Genomic DNA, 21966 nt, shown 5'->3' on the forward strand with positions numbered 1-21966 from the left:
GGAAAGGATTTGACAATGAGGTTTAACTGATGGGTTTCACAAATGTAACGCTGTCTCACGCAGGTTTAGCGTCGGAGCTGTTGGAGTGGAAATCTCCACAAACCAAATACAAGACAGACAAACTCCTTACTAAACAATATAAATGATGGATGTTTATGTATATGGTTGAGGTTGAGATGCATAGCTGTCAAGAGCAGTTTTGATACAAGCTAAAAAAATCATGACATGAAGCTTTTTAATGCATTTTTTTCGAAGCTATTTACTACTTACTGAGCAAAGGTCTGACTTTTTAACAGAAGTATATGAGTGTGTACACGCTGCCTCGAGTCTGCAGGTGGCGCTCTCTCACTGTGCACGTGTTAATGTTTATGTGTCCGTGCAACCTAATTGCCCCCTCCCCGTTGGCTCCTAAAGGGTTGACTTGGCTTTTTTTTTTTTTTTAACATTTTAAAATAAGCTTTAGGATCCAAGAGACAATCGATGACAGATTTTAAAATACCTTAAAAATTGGATGATTTGAGAGAAAACAAAACTAGGCTTTTAAAGTCATATTTCTTATTTAGCTTAAAATTTAGCCTTCTCAGTCTAAAGAAAACCTCAGGATTTATTGACCTGATCTGGATTTAAACGACACACTAGGCCTCAATGATAATTTTGACCAATGGTCACATGTCTTACCTTAAAACTCATTTTGAGTCCCTAAACCTTTAATTTTGTAAGATTCAGATCCAGCAAAGATAAGTGTACAAGACAACGCTATTTTTGTTATAATTACCATCGATTTATCAGTAAATATGCTGATTTTTACACGTTTTCTACAATTTCTAAGGCTAATTTTCCCCCAAGAATGATGCTAAATATTTGGGAATGTTTGGACAGCACTGTGTTTAAGAGACTTTCACAGCTTACTGAAAACACTTGATATAAGAATGATGTAGGGATAAAAGGAGAAACAGCCAAAGGGAGGTAGTGAATGTACAGTCGAATGGAGAAGCAAAGATGTGGGAAAGATAGGGAAACAACTAGGAGACAAGAGAGGAAAAGAGAACAGGAAATGTTGAGATTTCCTCTGGATGTGAGGTGTGTGTGTTCCTGCCATGCTCGCTTGTTGCTCTCTTTCATTACGAATGGGTTTAGAAAGAGTCAGGAAGAGAAAGGAGCCGGTTCTGTAAAGACAGAACTTTCATTTTGTTATTTTGTTGTTTTAAGACACAGACGGATGCTGAAACAATCTGGATAATTTGCAGCGTTTTTTTGTTTTTTTTTAACCCTTTTTGTTTTTCTGTTGCCTTTTACCAAACAAGGAATGTGAAGTTTGAAAGAGGTGGTTTCGGTTTTTTCAAGCAGTGGACATAGTAATCCTACTTTTTACTCCGAGAAGAGCAGTAGAAACTTCTCTTTCATACTTTTTAACATTTTTTTCCAATGGTCGGTCCCATCTTTGTCAAAGCTTCTCTGGTCATGTAATCAGCCGTTCCTTCAGACGTGGTGAACCGAATCACCTGCCCGTCACTTGGACCCCGGTTTCCCCTCTCTCTCTCTCTCTCTCTCTCTCTCTCTCTCTCTCCCTCTCTCTCTTTCTGAGCGAGTTCTCTTAGTCTGGCAGGTTTTGGGACTTTTCAAAGGTTTCAACCATGTTATGTTGTGTTCTTCAGCGTGCCAACAACTTGAGATACTCTCACCCCGTGGCTAGTGTCACCTTCAGAGGTAAGAGGATCATGGGAGGTTCAAGGCATCTGTGATAGGACAATGCATTGCAATATTGTTGTAGAAAATATTGTGTTTGAGGTTCAAGTTCAAGTCAAATTACAAACCATAATTTGCTAGTCAAGGTGCAAGTTTATCTGGTATTTCACCAGATAAAGACCCGGGGCTTGCTTTCAAATCTTAAAGGAGTCTTATGCAAATTAAGTCTAACAGCAAGTCTTAAGTCATTTTTGTGACTTAACGCCTGACAGACATTTGAATTCTTCTCACTTTTGTGTAAGAAAATATAAGCTATACACATGCTGCATCATAGATTTTGCATATTTTTTAAAAACTGATTTTGGACAGCTGCAGGTCTTCAGTCGGTCAGAGTAACGAATGCAGCGCTCCAATCACTAGGCAACAGCTGATGACATCGGCCCTCAACAGGTTACCTGCCTGTCAAGCCATTTGAATTTTAGTGATACTACTTTTAACTTTCTCAGACATTGTCCTGTCATTTAAATTGTTCACGTCCTTTGGAGAACCCCAAGCAGTCGTCATATAGATATGTATTGATATATAATGATAACTTTCACTTGTGACTTGAATCCGAAATTAACGTCACACCAGTCTTGGAGAGTAAATTTGGTTGAACGTGACCTCTGAGTAAACGACACAATGTGAAGGTGACTACCTGTCCTCAGCGGCCGTCTGTTTTTCCATCAGTTTGTTGTTGTACTTTCCACAAGTCAGTATCTGCCTTCTTAATGAGGTGAGCTCTGCTCTTAACATCCTGCCTTTGTCCGAACACGGTTTCCTGGTGCCATCAGACACACGCTTGTACTACACACTTGTGAGGACTCTTTAACCTCAACCTTAATGTAAACTGAATGCAAACCTCACGTAAGTCTTAAGTGAGGATCTGGCAGATTTAAAAGATTTAAATTGGACCTCACAACGACAGATGGACAAGAGTGTGTGTCAGAATGTGTGTGTGTGTCTGTTTTCTCTAAATTATGTAATGTCACTGCACGTCTGTCACTACATCCTTCCTTTAACATTACAAGTTCACAGTGTTTGATTATAGAGGTGGTCATTACACCTGCCCAGTTCCCAACCAATTAAAAACCGTATTAAACCAAAACCCTTAAAGTGCAGTTGCTGTAATGCAGCACATGACACATAGCATAGAGTTCTTTCTTTCACTTTCTCTCCTTTTCCAGCGGCACCATTGGACTTTGACAGTAAATAATGACTCTAAACAAACTTTAACTGTCAGGGTTTTGGTGTCAGTTCAAACTAAAATGGATTTTTTAGAGTTGCCTCTCAAGCCAATGCATTTCTAGTCAATAAAGACAAATGCAGCAGATTGAGACTGAAATAACTGCTCTGTTTTATCTCAATCCATCCACATACTGTGTCATTTACAGACGGAAAATGTATATGTACTCTCTCTGTTAGGGATGTCAGTGGGCATTGTGGGCAATGTAGGCAACCACTAACTGCACTTCTAAGTAGAAACAGACAAGGCAGATTGACAGAAAAGTAAGCCACAAAACAACTGCTTTAAAAACAATTAACATGATGTGTAGACAACCAGTATAAGAAAATCTAATAGGTGACTTTCTTGCAGTAATGCAGAATTTTTCAGAAAGCTCTTGAGGTCGTTGGTCTCAAGTGTTTCTGTTATAACAACTAAAGGAATTTAGAGCAAAGAGAGCGAGACAGAGAGAGAGAGAGAGAGAGAGAGTTCCCTCCCCTCTAGAAACAGATACCATGTCCATTTATAGAAATTAGAGACCATAACGAAAGGGGAGAAAAAAATTGTCTGAATAGCGAGGAAGCTGTGGGAGGGGAGAGAAAAGAGAAGTGTGTGTGTGTGTGTGAGAGAGAGAAAGACATAACTCACCAAGTAGGTGTGTGAGAGGAATTACATAAGAAACAAGATAGCAGTAAAATATAGAAAAATAAGATTAGATACCTGAAGATAAGAGATAACAAAACAATTAATAGGCATAAACAATAATGTAAAAATACAAAAAAACTATAAGTTGAAAGTGAAAAGAAACAAACTTGTTAAACTACACTGAAATGCAAAATGTACATACTGTACATTTGGCAATGCACCTTTTTTTATGATGGTAGTTTTTGCAAAAATATTGGATGAATCTTTAGATGAAAGTTAAAATATCAGTTGATGAAGGTAAGAACTCGCCAGGACTTAAGGCTATTAACTGGAATATTTGGGCTTGTTAGTCACTGCAAGCGAAGAAGAACACATGAAGATTTAATAGTTTTATGGATTGAAAGGAGCTGTCAAAGTTAGCACGTTTTGGTGATTTTTCTGGTCACTGTATTTGGGTTGAAAAGTTAATATTTGAATTGGTTGATGACTGTCATTTCAATGTGTTCATCACAATCATCTCCTGCTCATATTTCTTGGTAGAAACTTCACAAAAGTGGCTTAAAATTGAGTTTCTGCTTACTTTCCCCCAGATTAGCTTGTATTGTATAGTCACTTTACTCTCTTTTGTATGTGCTTTCATGATTGTGGGCATGTGTGTCTGTATCTGCAGGTGTAGGTAATGAGGCATGTGTGCGAATGTCCTGCAGGGAGGATTTCCTGTTGTGTTGTTGTTGGAACGATAAGTGTTGTTCGCCGTCAAAAACAGAAATAAAATCTGGCAACCCTGCTAACATCAGTTTTCCTCTGTGCTAATCATAGTCCCGGCTCTTTAACAGCTAAATGTTCCACTATGTTCACTAGTTAGTCCCTTATTTTGTAATTTGGTGCTAGCAGTAAGTCATAGTAAGTCACTTTTTTTGGGAAACAGCTACATGATAAGACTTGACCAGAAAACAATAGTGTTAAAGCTGAAAGACGCTTACATGATCCGCTATCTCTGTGGGCTCGTCACTAGCAACTCCATTCACATACAAGTAGTCATGTGATCCATTGTTAATATATTTATATCACATTTTTTTTGGGTGGGGGTGGGGTTGTAATTAAGAAGATTTAACAAAGACTGTATACAGTACCTTCCAGCAAGTATGTTGTTCTTTAAGCAGAAAGACGCTAACAGACTAGCCAAACTTGCTAACGTTTATAAACCAGCTCACTTTCTTGAAAATGCACGTATTAAATTTGAATTTCTGTGGTTACATGCAGTTATAGTCAGATAGATATGAGCAACAGTTAAAAAATGATGATTGAGACTCTGTTCTTCATACCATAGCTTGACTTGGTGCGTTCACTGACTTTAGCAACCAGGCTAGCATATCATATAAAAGCTAATCCTCACCTAAAACCTAAACGTTACATCTACAATAAGAAAAAAACTCTTCATGTCTTAGTCCCTGAGCTCAAACAGGCTACGGATATAGCAACACACACACTGCCCAGGTCTAAACTTAGCCTTCTCATATGTATTTAACTGCACTGTGGGTCACAGTCTGTTCTATTTTTGGCCAATGACAAAAACTGTGCCAAGCTGAACCAACCAGGAAGTTGACGCTATACCACTTCCTGTCTCTGAGATGCTAACTTAGATGTGAGCTCTGGGGAGATTTATGCAGTTAACACACGCACACACATAAACACACACACACACACACACACACGCACGCATGATATGACGTACCCTCTCGACCCCTCTGTGGAAGGGTGGAGGTGTTTTTTAAGACATCTTCCAAGAACGGAGGTACACTTACGTAGGTATTTGTGTGTGTGTTCTCACATTGGATGATGACTGTGAGGAAAACAGGAAAGCAAACAACCTTTCTCTGGGTGTGCAAGGAGGGAAAGAATGTGTGTGTGTGCGTGTGTGTGTGTGTGTGTGTGTGTGTGTGTGTGTCTTTCTGTCATAGGCTACTTTCAGGGACAAATTTCAGACTTTTAAGCAGCTGATTGGGGACGACTTATCCAATTGAGGACAAAAGTCATGTCCCCAATTGGGAAAAAGCTGCTTGTTGAGTCAGAGGTTGTAGTTATGTTTAGGGCTACACTTAAAAAAAAGAGTCTACCGGTATTAATGTCCCAAACAGTGACCTATGTACACTTGTGTATGAGTGGGCTGTCATAGGCTACTTTTGGGGACAAATTTCAGAGTCTGGACTAGTTAATTGGGAATTACCTTTTCTATTGGGGACATGTTTCATGTTTCTCCCTATTTGGATGAGTTGTCCCTAATTTAAAAAACAAAACTGCAGTTAAGGTTAGGGTAAGGGTTAGGTTTAGACAAGTAGTGGTTAAGGTTAGGGTTAGAATAAAACACCATGGAATTCATGTAATGGTATTTAATGTCCCCAAAAGTGACCATGGCCATGGTGTGTGTGTGTGTGTGTGTGTGTGTGTGTGTGTGTGCAAGGACATTAAGAATCCACTGTTATCCTGATTTGCTCTGAGGCAATTGAGGCAATCAGTTCTGTAACCAAAAGTGGTCAATTACAGCAGTAATCAGCAAGACGACATCATTTGTTGGTGCAAACCGAACCCTGTCCCTTGTCCCCTCAGTGTAACCTGGTCTGGTTCGGATAAAACCCAAAGTGACTTGGTTAGTTGGGTGGTTTGTGTGGTTTGTTGTGGTCAAGGAAGCATTTCTGTTGTGGCTAAAAATACTACCTACTGAAGGTTTAAGAGCCCTTCATCATTTTGGTGACCATATTCATCATGTAGTTAACATTAGGGGACGATTGTAGTCTACGTTTCTTTGTGTTGACTCATTGTTAGAAATGGATAACAAACAGTGATGCCCTGTGTTAAAGTCAGGTGCTTCGTTGGCTCATCCATTCCCCCTTGAATTCCTCTTTGATGGTATAATAACGTCATCTCATTTACTCCTTTGCTCTCGTCATAACTGCGACGAACACTAGAGAATTTGTGTCATTTGTGTTGTGAGGACAGTCTTAAAATTTCATGCAGATTACAAAGACTTGCAACAGGTTACTTTGGTTTGCAATGAGTACAATCAGTGAAGGGAATGCATCATGTTTGTGTGCTTCTGTGTATTTTTGGCACTAATAATTATAACAAAAATTACATGTTGCCGAAGAAATGTTGATATTGAAAGTATTTAATTGTTTTCCCGCCTAAACATCCAACCATGCAGCACAAATATCCTTATGATAGTAACAACAGCATTATTCAACTTTTTAATGGTCATGTTTAGGCCATGACGGCACTTGGTAAAGATTAGATAAAGATCATGGTCTTAGTTTATTATACAAAAGATCTGCAGTGACTTGAAGCACAACGTGTTAATTACTATTTAATCGGAAACCAGGACTTTTCTCTAACCTTGACCAAAGTGCTTTTGTTGATTAAATCTAATACCAAAAGGGATTCACGATGTACACTCCGGTCAGAGTCCTGTGTTTTATATGCTCATAATCCACCCTGACCAGCTCCCTCTTACTTCTGTGTGATGCATTAATGTAACCCTTAATTCATTGGAGAGAAATTTGACTAAAAACATTGTCCAGATTACATTTTTGGCCGTGCAATGTAATTTGGAAAACAATATAGTAGTGTATAAATGTAATTTCTATGAGTCAGTATTGGATTTTAGTGTTGGGCACTCAGTTTTTAAAGTATTTGCTAAAACTATTATCACTCACTCATCTCCAAATTGATCAATCCCTGATTTTTGGGGAAAATCATGCACTTTCAAAGTTTCAACTTACATTTTAAATATCCAGATGGGGTTTTAAATGGCTTTATTTAGTAAGAGGAAATATTTGTTAATTTGTACTGAAACATTAATCCTTCAACAAAACCTGGAGATTTTAATGATCTATTCACAGCGTTGTCCAGTGATCATTCCATGTAAATTAATGAATAGCCTCTAAAATCAGAAATCAGACAATAGTCATTGTGTCTGTTTCCTTTCATCTGGAAAGAACATCTCAATGTGTGTGTGTTCTGCACCCATTCCTCTTTATGAGTTACTCACAGTGTCATAATTCATATTCTCATCTGTGTGTGTGTGTGTGTGTGTGTGTGTGTGTGTGTGTGTGTGTGTGTGTGTGTGTGTGTGTGTGTGTGTGTGTGTGTGTGTGTGTGTGTGTGTGTGTGTGTGTGTGTGTGTGTGCGCGCTCTTCAGTAGCTGATGATGAACCCTGACAGTTTATTGGTCCATTTTACCTCTCACTTCCTGCTGGTGTTGCCCGACAGACAGGAAATCAGAGCTCAGAACTACATGTTACAGGAAGCCACAGAAAGATAACACACACACAAACACTTTCATACTATTGTCATTTGGGAACGCCAAATTTTGGCCACTGAGCCTGAGCGTGTAGGTGTGTTTGTGTCAAAGGTCTAGTTGGTGCAAAGTAAGTTTCATTTCTTTTGCACAGGTTTAGCTGTGAGGAGCCTTTATGGTTGGGACACATTTCAAAAGAGTACATAGAAGAAAAAAAAATCCAATAGAACATTTTATATCTCTTTAATTGATCAGCATATTGATTAAACACATTATTCAGTAAAACATTACTTTCTTTCTAATGATGAGTAGTATAAAGGAACATTAAACTCAGTCTCCCCTCCAAACTGTAGTCTGGCTTACACCCGAAGGTTGTATTGTCTATTTTTGCATGTATTAAATACAGAATATTTGACATGTGTGTGTGTGTTGATGCTTAGTTTTAATTTTTTAATTTTTAATTTTATTTTAGGAGACATTTGTTAGAATTTGTCGGTAGCGAATGTAAAGAATAGTGTAGTAATGTAAGTATTCCTGTTGAATGACTAGTAAAGTAACATAATACGTTTTTCAATAAGTGATATGTAATGAGTAATTCATTACATTTTTCAAATTACTTCCCAAATACTGCTTAATACCATTACATAAACTAAGGTAAGCTAATTTATTAACGTGGACTTGCTAACAGGCTAATAGCTAGCAAAACAAATAATGTTGGGGTGTCATATTGCATTACATGGTATTTTAGTCCTATCACAGATATTTGGGTAAAAATTACTTGCAATAGGTACATAAGTACAGGAGCAACCTTTTTTTCCCACAAACAACAAATAATAAAAGTGAGCGCTACCCTAAAAGTGTTTTGAGTTTGTTGCTGGTGGGCTAGCTAGCTAACGGTTTTTTGACTTAACTTAGGTATTTTTCAACCTGGAATCTATTATCCCATCTTTTTGTGTTTAATTGGTCCAGTATAGAGCGAGTGTGCTATATCCCATCAATGTACGTCCAGTGAAAATCCTTCTTTTTGTCATTGATGGGCTCATATTATTATAAGTGTCTGTTTGCATCTGCTTTATAAGCTAACTCCTTTATGTCTTTCTGTATTTTCGTCAGGGACTAAGAAGAAGACAAAAGTCATCAAGAACAATCCCAACCCCGTCTGGAATGAGGTATCTTTTCTCTTCTTAATTATTTACTATTTAGACAACTACACGTAACTACAACAAATGGAGCTACAACAGAGGTCCCAAGCATTTCAGCAATAGCAGCTTACACATGTAAACCATAGCAATATACTGTACCCTTTTCTCTCAAACTTGTTTTGCTACCCCAAATATGTCAAATCTCAACAAATATAGAACAATGAAGTGTAACATAAATTAAGTATTGTGTTATTTCGTTAAGACAGAGCTACAGATTAATTATAATATAACTTATTAAATTTTTTAAACATATTTAATTGATTCTGTCATAATTGCCAATATACACCATACTGTATGTGATACGTAGGCGTATATGAAGTGAATATTAATTTTATCCCAATATCTTATGACCCATGCATGACCCACAAGGGCTTTTTGAGTATGAGATGATGTTGTTCCCTGTCTCTGTGTGTGTGCAGGGTTTTGAATGGGATTTAAAGGGGATTCCTCTGGACTCTGGAGCAGAGCTGCACTGTGTCGTCAAAGACCATGAGAAGATGGGAAGGAACAGGTAACTGGCTGCTGTGTGCCAATGTGTGAATGTACATGAATATCTGAATGTTATAGAAATTACCTGCCAAGAATAAGTCAAAATAATTGTGGATTATTGAGTCAGTGTTAATACGTTTCCAATTTATAATGTCTTCCCATTCCCAACAATACAGTAAATTAGCTACAGATTTATTTAATTCAATATCTTTGAAGTAACATTGATGTCTGAGTCGAGTCTCAAGTCCCAGTCTGAGTGATGAAAGCTAGAAGTAACTGTACACATACTTTACATAGGTCTATATTGGCATTATATATATATATTATTGATATTAGTACAGTACTTATTTCAACAATATAATATATAAGAATACACTCAGAGAAATGGAACTTACAGCAGTAACCCAGAGCAAAGAGGTCACATTCTGGTCTGCATATACAATGAAGGGTTAATGAATGAATCAATAAATCAATCAACACATCAGTGGGTGAATGGGTGGAAATATGGTTGAATAAATACCCGAAGACAACAATGAGAGGATGACCTGATTCTTTCAAGCCTGCCCCTTCCCCTCTGAACGAACTCCAACAAACTTGTCATCTTGATGGAGCAGAGCAGTCCAAAAATAGCCATCTGAAGGGGTGCTTTCCCACTCTGCTTTCATAAAGCAAACAACTCAGACCTTCGAGCCACACCCCCTGAGTTTGGTCTAGTCCGATCAGTTAACCCCCCCCCCCATCTCAATCTGACAATGCAGTGGTATGAATTATTGTACACTTTAAGTTTAAAACTGGATCCAGGTAAGATGGCTGCCATATGTTTCATTCCCAGAGTGAAAACGCATTATGACCCTTTGTACATAGTGTTTTATATCTACGGATGAGCCTGTTTATACATGACCCTGTTTATACAATCCAACTGGTCAAATGTAGAGTCAATCAGTTCATTGTTGCTAGGTGACCCTTATCATCTTTAGGCAAGGTCCAAATATATCAAGGTAAAACTATTTTATTGGTCACACAGTTGTACAGTGAAATTCAATCTCTGCATTAAACCCATTATAAGTATCAGAAGCAATGGGTAGTTCTATGTCAATCAATCAATGAATCAATCAATCAATCTTTATTTATCTAGCGCCAAATCACAACAAAAGTCATCTCAAGGCACTTTACACACAGAGCAGATCTAGACCGTACTCTTTAATTTAATTTAAAGAGCACTACAGTATGTATGCAATGTCTACCGTCACGAGTCATTATGGTGTCAGTCACTATATTCGGGCCCTTTAATAATTGCACTGTTGATGATTTTGGAAATTCTTGCTTCATAAGTTCTTAAGACTTATAGTAGCTTTGATGTCTGCTGTGTAGGCGTTGATCGACAGCTGTTATTGACAATTGGCTCACCTGCTGCTCTCTCTGGCTCCACAACTGGTAGTGAGTCAGACTATTGCTGTAATATTTCACTAAGTTTAATATTTCTTGATTACAATATATACTCTTGTCAGCACAATTTAGTATTCTCTTCACTCTGAGGTAGCTGAGCGTGTTTCTTGAGCATGAAAGGCAACACCCTGCACTCCTTATATGGAAGATCCTAGATATATAAGTGCAGATCATAAGAGGCAACTATAGGCTTAAAACTGGCCCAAACACACTATGTCACATTTGGCTACATCCACTTATTATCTAAAGCAGGCGTGTCAAACTCATTTTCATTCAAGGGCCACATACAGCCCAATTTGATCTCGTGTGGGCCAGATCATTAAAAAGATGGAAGGAAGGAGGGAAGAAAAAAAGGAAGGAACGAACAAATGAAAAGGAGACAGGAAAGAAAGATGGAAGGAAGGAGGGAGGGAGGGAAGGAAGAAAGATATGATGGACGGACAGAATGATGGAAGGAAGAAAGGGACGAAGGGCAGAAGAAAGGAAGTAAGGAAAGATGGAAGGAAGGATAAAAGGAAGGAAAGGAAGACAGGAAGGAAAGAAGAAAGGAAGTAAGGAAAGATGGAAGGTAGGATAAAAGGAACAAAAAGAAGACAGGAAGGAAAGAAAGGGAGGAAGGAAATATGGAAGGAAGGACAGAAGGAAGGAAGGAAGGAAGGTGGGCTGGTTCGGACCCCTCGGCGGGCCGGTTCTGGCCCACGGGCCGCATGTTTGACATCCCTGATCTAAAGTCTATGATAAATCTTGGTAGTGCATGTCGGGATTATCAGAAGAGCCCAACATTTCAACAAAAGAGGGTGAAAGACAAAACATAATTCATGCAGTATTGGGTTAGTCATGTACCAAATACAGTATTTGAAACATTTTGGGTATTTGTGTCTTTTTAGGTTTCTGGGTGAAACCCGACTGTCTCTCAGAGATGTGCTCAACTCTCCAAACCTGGCTGCCTGCTTCACAGTGTCCCTGCTGGACACCAAGAGAAACAACACAGGGGTGAGCACACAGACACACAGACACTCACAGATTATTCTACAGTCTCATTGTATCGTGTGAACCTATGACAAATCATAAATCATGTAGAGTTTCCTGTCTGGGACTTAAAATAGAGGAAGAGATTCCTGAATCAGAGCAGAATAACAACCACGCCTTCTTTTTTTGCTTCTCTGTAATTATCTGTCTTAATTCCTGCAGTCTAACACTGACCTTATAACTCTTTTTGTTCACACAGGATTATTCAGCTTTTTTCCTTTGTTTTAGTATCTTGATGAAAAAAGAACAATCTCAGATATAAGCAAGAAAGTTACATTTGATCCTGAAAAAAATTATGCTTGAAAACAGTTGATTTGTTGGAAACTGGCAAAGAAGATTCACTCCAAATGCAAGTTTAGTATCAGTTGTTTCAAGAAAACAAAACTATACGATTATACTGTGTTCAAGTGCTTCTGGGAAAGTCCAAAACTGGGATCTTCTGAGTCAGCTGCTAAACAATGTTGTATTCACATGCTATTTGTTTCGCTAAAGTTGACCTAGAAGATCAACAGTAAACAAAGTGTTACTGAGTTTGTGGCCTTGTAAACTATATTCATATTTAATCTCAATCTGTATTGCTGCTATCTATCTATCTATCTATCTATCTATCTATCTATCTATCTATCTATCTATCTATCTACCTATCTATCTACCTATCTATCTATCTATCTATCTATCTATCTATCTATCTATCTATCTATCTATCTATCTATCTATCTATCTATCTATCTATCTATCTATCTATCTATCTATCTATCTATCTATCTATCTACCTATCTATCTTTCTAGGTATCTATCTATCTATCTATCTATCTATCTATCTATCTATCTATCTATCTATCTATCTATCTATCTATCTATCTATCTATCTATCTATCTATCTACCTATCTATCTACCTATCTATCTATCTATCTATCTATCTATCTATCTATCTATCTATCTATCTATCTATCTATCTATCTATCTATCTATCTATCTATCTATCTATCTATCTACCTATCTATCTTTCTAGGTATCTATCTATCTATCTATCTATCTATCTATCTATCTATCTATCTATCTATCTATCTATCTATCTATCTATCTATCTATCTATCTATCTATCTATCTATCTATCTATCTAGGTGCGCATGTATGTATCATACACTAATTAATACATACTTATGAATATTAATCTCCTCTATGCCACTAAATTCCAAGGTAGATGTGGAGAGAACATGTCCTGAATGCACCTTTAATTAGATCAATAAGATGAATACTAAAGTCAAGTACTAACCAATATTGCAGTAAATTGTGTTACTAAATGTGTTAAATTCGACATATACCAGACAAAACAGTAGTCTGGATGCCTCAAAATGTCTTCACAAGAGTTAAAACCCTCTGAAGTAAAAGACCCCTCACTCATACATCTTACTGGGCCACACTTACCGTCGTCCTCTGTTTTTGTTAGCAGCAGATGAAACAGTGTTGTGTTTTCCATCCTCATTTCCTGAACCTAAAACAAAGTCTTCCTCTTAGTGTCTCACACACACACACACACACAAACGGTCAGTGAGGTGACAAGGATGTGAGAGAAACAAAGGTTGTGTTTATCTTACGGCGGGTACAAAGTGTTTGTGATGTACATGGTATTCATCATCTGTTCTAAAAACCAAAGCAAAACTTAGACCAACATACTGAAAGATTAAGCTGTTATTAAAACACTGAATATACTATGATTGATTGGTTTATAATCTACCTTCCGTACCGTCCTTTTCTGCTTATCCGGGGTCGCGGGGGCAGCAGCCTAAGCAGGGAACCCCAGACTTCCCTCTCCCCAGTCACTTCGTCCAGCTGTTCCCGGGGGATCCCGAGGCGTTCCCAGGCCAGCCAAGAGATATAGTCTCTACAGCGTGTCCTTGGTCTTCCCCGGGGTCTCCTACCTGTGGTTTATAATCTTTTACATTCAAAACATCCATGTATCCATGCAACTGCAGATTCCACTAACCCTAACCCTAAGGATTTGAGTTGCAGGGTGTCCTTTTCATTGCAAAGGACAGGCACATTTCATTATAAACCTGTTAAACAGAAACATGGTGACTATACACACAGACCCCAATCTTTTGTTTATAGATTGTCACTAAAGCTGCTTTTCTACACCAAAATACTTACAACTTATCTGATATGAATCGGCCTGTAATCACAATGATGTCTAGACCGGACTGGCTGGACTTGATTTAAGTAGACACAAATGTGGAGCTTTAAAGGAAAAGGCTGGTGGATTTTCTCTGTTTTTCTTATTGTCAACAGATCTCATGTGCAAAGTCAAACCAACAATGAATTTATCTACTTACAAGTATCCTATGTGTATCCAAAGTCTGATATGTCATATTGGTAAACTATCAGTACTCAATGCAACTGAAACCACCCAGTAGCTAGTAGTATCGAAACTTCTCCAATCAAACAATAGCTACCCCATATTTGATCCTTTTAGTACCTACATCTAGAAAAAAATGACTGTTTGTATGGTTTTACTTGCAGCCAATCACTGAAAGTGTGCTTCGATTTAAAGTGACATGTGATTGCCCCACTAGTCCAGTAGCTACAACCCAAACAGTCCGTGGTGATATAACTTCATTGTACAGTTATTTATTTATTTATTTCCATTAAAAATCTATGGTCTCTAAGTTCAAAGTGTCATAACTGTTATTTTCTCAGCCTTGAAATAGCTCCTTCAGATCCACAGAGGACATAACGCAGCTGTTTTCACGGGCTGATTAGTACTCCACATGACAAGTAAATGGATTTTCATGTGTAAAATTAGGAGGAGGAGTGTGCTTGAAACTGTGTTTTTTACTGTTTCCACCAGGCCACATTGACCCTGCAGGTTTCCTACATCCCTCCACCAGGATCGGCTCCAATCTTCCAGCCTCCCCCCCAGCAGGAGGTCATGCCCCATAACAACCCCAATGTGGAACTGGACACCGTCACAAGTAATATGATGTGTTGTTGTTTCTGCAGTCTATATCCACCCTGAAAAGTGCGTCTTCCGATCGTAATATATTATACTTGTGGGACTAGTTTCTGCCAATCTGTCTGTGCAGTGATTTCTCTGGACACTCTGGGCGAGGAGGATACAGAGAGTATGATGATGCTGGAGCCCACAGAAGACCAGGGCCCTGACGACGGACGCTCCATGGTGATCGTCGGCACCCAGGGAAATCAGGGCCAGGAGTCCCCCGCTGCCCAGACTCCCAAACGCTCGCCACCGTCCTACAACACCCAAGGAGGGCTGAGGAAGAGGAGGAGAGGAGCCAGCAGTCAGCCCAAACCTCTGCCCAACAAACCACAGGACATCCAGGTATGTATGAGTGATTTGAATTGTCCTTTAATATACCACAGGAGTAAAGTCTTAGTCCAGTCGTGTACAATCAGATGACACAGAGATGACTGCTCATCATTGCCACTGTGTGGAGATTTTACTGTATTACAGTATTACAATGTTGCTGGAGTGTAAACTTACCAAAGTCCAATGATGAGAATTAAGTTAGATGATCAAAATGGAAATTAAAAAGTTGGGTAAGGTAAGTGAACAAAGCAAAACAACTGTGGATGATTAAGACATTTTATCTGCTGAATTTCATCGAACAGTGACTTAATTGTACACGTTTCTGTCCAAATGTCTTCCTATTAAGATTCGTGTGCGAGTCATTGAGGGACGACAGTTGCCCGGCATCAACATCAAGCCTGTTGTCAAGATAACGATAGCAGGGCAGACCAAGAGGACTCGCATCAGAAAAGGAAACAACCCAGTGTTTGATGAGGTACATAAATCATTGTCACAATCCGATTTCCTTCGTGAATGGTTCAACTTACATTTTATATTTGGATATATAATCTTTTCAAATTACAATATCTTTTTTTTTATTCTCTTAATAGACATTTTTCCTGAACTTCTTCGAGACTCCGTCAGACTTGTTTGATGAACCAATCTTCATTACTGTGAGTTGGACATTTTACTTTAACATACATGATATTCCCTTTCAAAACATATTGTATTATATGTATTGTGTAACGCTGTCAATCTTGGTTTTGACTGTAAGGTATTTGTCTGATAATTGTTCTTTATATAATGTAAAGTTTCTCTCTTTACCTGACCAGGTGTGTGACTCTCGCTCACTGAGAACGGATGCTGTGATCGGTGAATTCAAGGTAAGTTAATGGCTTCAAGTTCCAGCTGACAAAAAGATACAGAACATTTAATGCTGGACATAAAGTACATTGTGTGATCATGATTTTGACTTTTAATTGTCTTCACAGTTGGATGTTGGCACTGTCTACAATGAGCACAGTGAGTATAACTTTATGTGAACTGTGACTTGGCCTCTGTATTTATTTGGAAACCACCACATCAAGTTCAGAGCTATGAGTTGAAACCTGCCCCTGAATCTTTAGGACACTGCTTCTTGAGAAAATGGCTTCTGCTGTGCGACTCCGACGATCTCTCTGCTGGAGTTAAAGGCTACCTGAAGGTCAGCTTGTTCGTCTTGGCCGCTGGAGACGAGCCACCGGTGAGTCTGATTGGATAGATGAAGATAAGCAAATTAGCATTATGGTGAAAGCCAAACTCTCAGAGGTGAGATGAGCTGATGCCACCCATAAACATATTTACTGATCTAAGAATAGTAAATAATATGTTTCTGATGGACCTCTAATTACATCTCTCTCTCTATGTATCTTGCTTACTCTATGCAGATGTTTAGTTATATTATAATATATACTTTGTGTGTGTTTGTATGTATTTTCCAGGCTGATAGGCGTGATTGTGTGGAGGAGAAAGAGGATATCGAAGGAAACCTGCTGAGACCAGCTGGTCTGTCTCTGAGAGGAGCCACTTTCACCATGAGGATTTTCAGAGCTGAAGACCTCCCACAGAGTGAGTCCTGGTGTAGTAATAATGTATTTAATCTGCTTTAAACAGTACAGATTGAGAGATTTCTTTGTCTTTTCTTTCTGCAGTGGATGATGCCTTCATGGATGGGATGAGGCAGGTTTTTGGGTTCGACAGCAACAGGAAGAACTTGGTGGATCCTCTGGTGGAGGTCCACTTTGCTGGCAAAACAGTGCGTGACAAAGACTTGATTAAAAATCCATCAAACTTATATTAGTCAAGTATTATTTTATTCCAAATTTGATAACAGTCATAGAGGCGTAACCTGTGGATGTAGATGCCACACTGGACACAATTACTTAAGAGTTCCTGTAGCTTTAATGTAATGGTTCTTGACCAAAAGGGCAGTAGAACCTTTAAAGTAACTTCGAGAAACAGGATAGACACAAAGTGTAATATGAGGAGCACCCCAAATCTTACTCAGTGCTGCCAGTAACCACAGTTAGCTATAAAACTGGAAACTGTGGTAGCCTACTGTTAATCTACTACGAAGCTAGCCATTGTAAGGTTGATTCTTTTCTTTTCTTTCTTTTTCAGGTCTGCACTAAGATTCTGGAGAAAAACGCCAATCCACAATGGCACCAGAGTCTGACCATGCCAATTAGGGTGAGAAACACAATAAGATTTCAAACATTGACATGAGTTTCTTTTATCTACATAGTATTTATACAGCTTCATGGTCCGATCAAGACCGTATACCCATCATTATACAGTACATGTTTTGTTCTTCCTCTCCAGTTTCCCTCCATGTGTGAGAAGATGAGGATCAGAATTCTGGACTGGTGAATCCCAGCTGATATATACCTTCTTATCTTATCAAACTCACCAGAATATCAAAGCCTTTACACGAAACTTAAAGAATATTGTCAATTTAGAGTAATACATTTGAGTTTGTCACAGTTTAGCTTGAATAGTCCTTCTTTCTTTGTCATTTGCAGGGACAGAGCCAGTCACAATGATGTCATCGGCACTGCCCATCTGTGCATGTCTAAGATCTCCGCCCCAGGAGGAGAAATAGATGGTAAGTTATTGGCTGAAACTGGTCTGAACTGGACTGGACCTGACCAGTTTGGTTTGGACTGGTTTGGAGTGGAATGGGCTGAATTGTGAGTGTCTTGTCTGGTTTGTCTCATAGTTTGTCTCTTTAAAATTGGGTTTCAAACAAGGGTCACATGAATGGAAAGGTACAGGTCACTTATGTCTGCTATGTTGGCCTTCTTGCCTTATATAATATGTAGAGCTGCAACAATTGGTCGATTAACTGATTAGTCAATTGATAGAATATTTATTGATTGTTTTGGGGTTAATGTTTAAGAAAAAAAGCCCCAATTCTCTTGATCCAGCTTCTCAAATGTGAATATTTTCTGGTTTCTTTAGACTTCTGCGACAACTGAATATCTTTGGGTTGTGGACTGTTGGTTGTGACAAAACAAGACCTTTAAGTCGCATCTTTGGCTTTACACACCAAATAGCTGTTGTATTCTGTTAACATAGGACCTGTTTCTTCAAAATACACTGTGATATTTTAGTGGATCTCAAAGGTGAAATAGACCAGACTGCCTTTACGAAGCTACGAAGCTAGAAACTGATTAATTAATGTTGATTAGTTGAACTGTCTTCCTAGGTTTTATCCAGTTTTGTGTCTTACAAGTTGAGTAAATAAAGACAAAGTTGAATATGAGCATCAAATTTTATGTCTTCCATTGTTGATTTGGGGACAACTTAGATTCATCCGGTAGCAGTAGACATGACGTCACGTATATGCTACTGTTTCTTTGGGTTTCCTGGATGTGTAGCAAGGCAACTAATTCATGTGCTAAAATCTTCCCCCAAAGAGCATCTAAGGTGATAATATGTCAGTGTTGTGTTTAGCTATTGTTCCAGTGCTCTAAGTTGCCAGAAGTCAAGTAATACTGCTTTAAAGTGATGAGTTAACATTTGTAAGTTGAATTAGCTGTGAATGTGAATGTAGGTTGGATTAAAGTTGGTATTAATGTGTCTAGTCTGGAACATTTCAGCTGATCTTATATGTTTGATGATCCATATCAGACTGGTCTAGGTCTGAACATGACAGTACTGGACTGGTTTATACCTAACTGGTGCAATATGGACTCTAATGTACTGATTTGGTGGTTAGGTTGTGGTAAAGCTCCCTGGCCTGCTCTGAATTGATCTTAATCTATCAGTTTTGTGTTGTATTGCTGTTTTTGAATGAATGACATATTCCATGAATTAAAATATTGTGGATTTTAGCCATTTCACATATTTCTCAGTTTGCATATGTCTGGCATTTGAGAACCGGCTTTGAAATCCTGTGTGAGAACCGAATCTTGGATTTGATTTGTGGTTTTGTGAAGATAACAAAGCATGTATGTTTGCTCAGTGACATGCATGAAGACTAACTTGACGATGATTTCTTCTTTTTTTTGTGCTGAACACTGACATTGTTTGAGTTTTGGGTCCTCGAGTGCCTCACAAGCTTCTTCTCCTTCTCCAGGGAGGAAGACGACATGCATGAGTTTTGCTCACTCTGTGTGACAAATTTCTTCTTTGTCTTTTTCCTGGAAAAACATCATGTGAATAGTGATGAATCATCAGCATATGGCGGCTTAATGCCACCAATCTGTGGCTCAGACAAACCACAAAGAATGAATAACATCCATCTTTTAAATGGAATTACTGATATCACTCTGCGATAAGAATGATGATGGACAATCTCAATTCTGAGTTCACAATGGAACATTTTGACAATGTTAGAGAAATTATTATCACTCAGAATGCTAAGAACTTAATTATTACTGTACATTTGCTTATATCCATATATAGTACTCAATCTCTCTCAGTATTACTTTAACTAATTGGCTGTTTTGTCTCTAATTAAATCTTTAGTAGGATCATTTGCTACCAAGAAAGCAGGGAAACACTAGTGTAGATAATAGCAAATACACAATTTAATTATTGTGAAGATAACCTATGTGCAAAGTGTTAACTAAGAATGAGCCGCATGCTCTTTGAATTGAGACACACATATAACATCCTACCGGTCCTTTCATAAACTTACTGAACTTTTTCCCCCCACTTTTATTAATAATTTCACTCACTTCTCAAGTCGTTTACTTGAAATAAGCCAAATGATCTCGATTTGGCTTCTTAGCTGTGTGTGTAGCGTTTTGAGTGTGTGGTCCAGTGCATCTGTTTGGGTTTGAGTGGCGTTCAAAGACATCTGTTTCCTTTCTTTCTGACTCTGAACATCTGTCTGTGATTCTGAACCATCCTTCCTCTCTACGCATTCAGATGACTTGTCTCCAGGGACCGTCCAACCTAGCAGTATGTCCACCATCCTCTCTACACCTCTATTGAAAATATAAATCATACCAAAAAGAAAAAAGACTCTTTTACATAATTCTTGTGGTTTTCTTTATTCTCTTCTTGTCTCAACTCATATCTGATTCCATCTTGCATAAATTTGCTGAAATTTTGTGCTCTGTGTCAATCAACTCAATCATTTTTTCACCTTATGTAATAAAATCTTTTCTTCATTTCCATCGATGTTCCAACAGGTCGTGATGTGAATAATAAAACGTATTTGTTTACTTTGTCTCATTGCAGTTGATGACAGCCTTGGTTTCCTGCCGACTTTCGGTCCATGTTTCGTCAATCTTTACGGCAGCCCCAGAGAGTTCACCGCCTTCAATGACCCTCATGAAGCTCTAAATCTCGGAAAAGTAACCCTTTTAATCTAACAGAGTCTAAATTAATAACCTACCTATTTTTCTTTTTGAATGAAATAAACTAATCACCTTATACCAGGGGTCACCGACTCTGCTTCTGGAGAGATACTGCCCTGCATGTTTTAGGTATCTCTCCACTCAAACACACCTGATTCTTATAATTAACTCGTTATCAAGCCCTTGACAAGCTTTAGCTGCTTGATAACGAGCTAATAATTCCCTGCATACCTAAAACAGGGAGGGCAGTAGCGCTCCAGAAGCAGGATTGGTGATCACTGCTTTGGACCAAGAGCGTGTGGAGTTTTTGGCTACTAGTAGCACAAGGCAAGGCAGTTTTATTTATATAGCGCATTTCATACACAATGGCAACTTGTGCTTTACATAAAACAGAAAAACATGCAATTTGATAAACTTTAAAACATACAATCAACCCTCACCCCCACCCCCCCATAATAAAAACAAAGTACAGAAAAATAGAAAGAGAGAAATAAAATGCTAAAATAGAGCATTAAATATAAGATTGCAGCATAAAATAATGATTTGCTTTAAAATCATTAAAAGGACATAGAGTGCAAATGAAAGATTAAAATGTAAAGTGCTTTAAAAGAGCTCAATCATAAGCACAAGAGAAGAGAAGTGTTTGTGTAAAAGCTGCTTCACCATGTTTAGTTTGAACTCTGGGCTCAACTATCTGACCTGAGTCAGTGGATCTCAGAGCTCTACTGGGTTTATATTCTACTAACATGTCATTGAACATGTCAAGCACAATGGAGCAATGTTTTAATTAGCAGTTGTTTGTGGACAGATAAACTTACATGCACAACATCCACATTAGCGTTGCTTTATTTCAATTCAACGTGCAATGTGTAGGTATTTAGTGACATCTAGTGTTGAGATTGAGAATTGCAACCAGCAGCCACGAATCTCAAAGACCTTCTCTAGAGCGAGTGTTTTGTTTGTCTAATCTGGGTGACTCTTACTCTTATATTCATGTGATTATACACTGATTAAAACATACTTATTCTATTATATTCCATTTCTGACAAGTCTGTTCCTCTAAGTGCCACTAAATTCTACACACTGCACCTTAAAAACATCAGCCCTGCTATCCTCATGTATTCCTGTTGATGGTTTCATGCTATTTTAATGGAAATCATGAAAAAGTTGCATTAAGAAACACAAGACCAGGTCAAAACCAGTATATTGTAACTGTTAAATCCATTCCTCCCAAAAATGAAATATTAGGTGA

The 21966-nt window shown here is 38.3% G+C and overlaps 1 protein-coding gene across 1 annotated transcript in view; it reads left to right on the forward strand.

Annotated features, from left to right (window-relative positions):
- The window catches only part of dysf (dysferlin, limb girdle muscular dystrophy 2B (autosomal recessive)), a 126904-nt gene that overhangs the window by 4442 nt on the left and 100496 nt on the right, over nt 1-21966 (forward strand). Inside the window, exons 2-19 of the mRNA XM_053343150.1 lie at nt 1656-1707; nt 9003-9058; nt 9511-9602; nt 11914-12019; nt 14905-15028; nt 15140-15396; nt 15731-15859; nt 15975-16037; nt 16197-16247; nt 16356-16386; nt 16491-16606; nt 16845-16971; nt 17055-17158; nt 17524-17592; nt 17725-17768; nt 17925-18007; nt 20281-20313; nt 20596-20711. Coding sequence (XP_053199125.1) covers nt 1656-1707; nt 9003-9058; nt 9511-9602; nt 11914-12019; nt 14905-15028; nt 15140-15396; nt 15731-15859; nt 15975-16037; nt 16197-16247; nt 16356-16386; nt 16491-16606; nt 16845-16971; nt 17055-17158; nt 17524-17592; nt 17725-17768; nt 17925-18007; nt 20281-20313; nt 20596-20711 — 1653 coding nt within the window. The remainder of the gene's footprint in view (nt 1-1655; nt 1708-9002; nt 9059-9510; nt 9603-11913; nt 12020-14904; nt 15029-15139; nt 15397-15730; nt 15860-15974; nt 16038-16196; nt 16248-16355; nt 16387-16490; nt 16607-16844; nt 16972-17054; nt 17159-17523; nt 17593-17724; nt 17769-17924; nt 18008-20280; nt 20314-20595; nt 20712-21966) is intronic.

This window comes from Scomber japonicus, chromosome 22, assembly GCF_027409825.1.
Source record: "Scomber japonicus isolate fScoJap1 chromosome 22, fScoJap1.pri, whole genome shotgun sequence".
NCBI classification, from domain to species: Eukaryota; Metazoa; Chordata; class Actinopteri; order Scombriformes; family Scombridae; genus Scomber; species Scomber japonicus.